A 2,358-nucleotide genomic window follows, 5' to 3' on the forward strand; every position below is an offset into this window, starting at 1 on the left:
TGCAACAACTTTGATCCTGATACCCAAGGAGATAGGTGCTGAGAGCATCACCAAGTTCAAACCTATCTCCTGCTGTAACGTGATCTACAAAACCATCTCCAAAATCATTGCGCCGAGGTTGGAGGATATATTGCCCCTAATGATATCCAGCTCCCAGTCTGTTTTTGTCAAGGGTAGGCTGCTTGTTGAAAATGTGCTCCTGGCCACTGAGATGGTCCAAGGCTTCGGACGAAGAAATATCTCTCCTAGAGCTCTTCTGAAGTGGACTTAAGGAAAGCCTTTGATAGTGTTAAGTGGGACTTCATCCTGAAAATCCTTGAAATTGCTCAATTCCCTCCTAGGTTTATAGCATGGATCAAGCAATGCATAACTACCACTTCTTTCTCTGTCAATATCAATGGGGAGCTTTGTGGTTTTTTTAGAGGAACTAGAGGGCTAAGATAAGGGGATCCGCTATCTCCTTCTCTCTTTGTGATTGCGATGGAGGTTCTCACTAATATGCTCAACTCAAGGTTCGTGGCGGGACATATCGGATATCATCCTCTCGGAAGGAATCTTACTATCTCCCATCTTGCCTTTGCTGATGATCTCATGATTTTCTATGATGGAGGGATCAGTTCGATCCAGGAGATTGCTTCCTTGCTTGACACCTTCAAAGACCTGTCAGGTTTGTACATGAATAGAGACAAATCCACATTGTTTGTGGCAGGAGCTCCGACCGATGGACTTGATCAACTCGGTTACCCTCTTGGATCCCTTCTTGTGCGCTACCTTGGTCTCCCTTTACTTCATCGTAAGCTCAAGAAAGAAGAGTATGCCCTGCTTCTCGACAAGGTAAAGGCGAGGTTCACGGATTGGTCATCTAAAGCTCTGTCCTTCGCAGGTTGACTCCAGCTAATCTCTGCAGTCATCTACAGTACTGTAAACTTCTGGTCCTCAGCCTTTGCTTTACCAAAAGGTTGTTTGAGAGCTATCGAGATGATGTGTAACACGTTTCTGTGGTCTGGAAATATCACCAAGCGCCCGGCTGCTAAAGTCTCTTGGAAAGATATTTGTCTACCAAAGAAAGAAGGTGGACTGGGTCTCCGCAACTTTGCTATCTGGAACAAAGTTTTGACTATGAAACTGATATGGATGCTAATCACAAATAGTGGCTCTCTATGGGTCGCCTGGATGAAGGAGCATATGCTCAAGAACTCAGATTACTGGTTAGCTGAGACAAATCAAGGCTCCTCCTGGATATGGCGGTTCCTTCATACTCTGAAATCGATGGTGAAACCTCTCCTGACGAGTTCCATTGGTGATGGCCAAACTGCAAGCTTCTGGTACGATAACTGGTGCGTCATGGGTCCACTAATCAATTTCCTTGGCCTTGATGGCCCACGTTTAATGGGCATCCCTCGGGAAGCAAAGGTGGCGCAAGGAGTTGGACCGCATGGATGGAGACTTCCTTCATGCAGGTCCCGCAACCCTCTTCTCCTTACTGTCCGGAATACTCTCAGTTTACTGGACCCACCTTCAGTATCAAAAGGACCAGATGTTTTCTCTTGGGGACAAGAAGGCGCAAGGAAGTCTTTTTCAGTACTAAACTCACCTGGGAAGCATTGAGACCAGCATCTTCAATCAAATGTTGGCATAGAGCTATCTGGTTCAAGCGTGGTATTCCTAAGCACTCTTTTACCTTATGGGTTGCAAATCTCAACCGGTTGCCTGTGAAAGCTAGACTTCACGCTTGGGGAATGACTGTCGACACTTCTTGTATCCTCTGTTCAGAGGGTGAAGAGACAAGAGATCATCTATTTCTTCACTGCAATTTTGCAGATCAGCTCTGGAGTCAGATTCTTTCTCGATTGGGCCTCCCCCCTCTCGCTTTCACTTCTTGGCAAACTTTAGTTTTTTTGCTCCTAGGCACCACAAAAGACCTCCGCTCAACCCTGAAGAAGATTGTTGCTCAGGCTACCGTCTACACTATCTGGCAAGAACGGAATTCCCGTCTTCACCAAGGCCCCTTATCCTCTCCTGAAACTGTCTTCCGTGCATTGGACAGGTCCATCAGAGACATTCTCCTTGCGCACCAGTATAGTAAACAAGGAAAAGGTCTCCTGGCTAATTGGCTTACCTATATCTCTGACTGAATCCTTGACTGATTCCTAGTCTTAAGCTCTGCTTCTCTGCTTTTTAGCTCTTATCCTTTCCGGAACTAGTATCTTCTGTCCGCTATGATTTTTTTTTTTTTTGGCTGTAGCAACTGATATAATCTCTTGTAAACCTCAAGTTCCTTTTGGTAATATAATTAACAGTTACAAAAAAAAAAAAAAAAAAAAAAAAAAAAAAAAAAAAATAAAAATTTTTTTCATT

The 2,358-nt window shown here is 44.4% G+C and overlaps 1 protein-coding gene across 1 annotated transcript; it reads left to right on the top strand.

Moving 5' to 3' along the window:
- LOC104789260 lies at positions 481-1,608 on the top strand. The gene is made up of 2 exons (XM_010514991.1): positions 481-883; positions 941-1,608. Exons 1-2 carry the CDS (start codon positions 481-483, stop codon positions 1,606-1,608), a joined length of 1,071 nt encoding a protein of 356 aa, XP_010513293.1.

The sequence above is a fragment of the Camelina sativa genome, chromosome 5, assembly GCF_000633955.1.
Source record: "Camelina sativa cultivar DH55 chromosome 5, Cs, whole genome shotgun sequence".
In the NCBI taxonomy this organism is placed as follows: domain Eukaryota; kingdom Viridiplantae; phylum Streptophyta; class Magnoliopsida; order Brassicales; family Brassicaceae; genus Camelina; species Camelina sativa.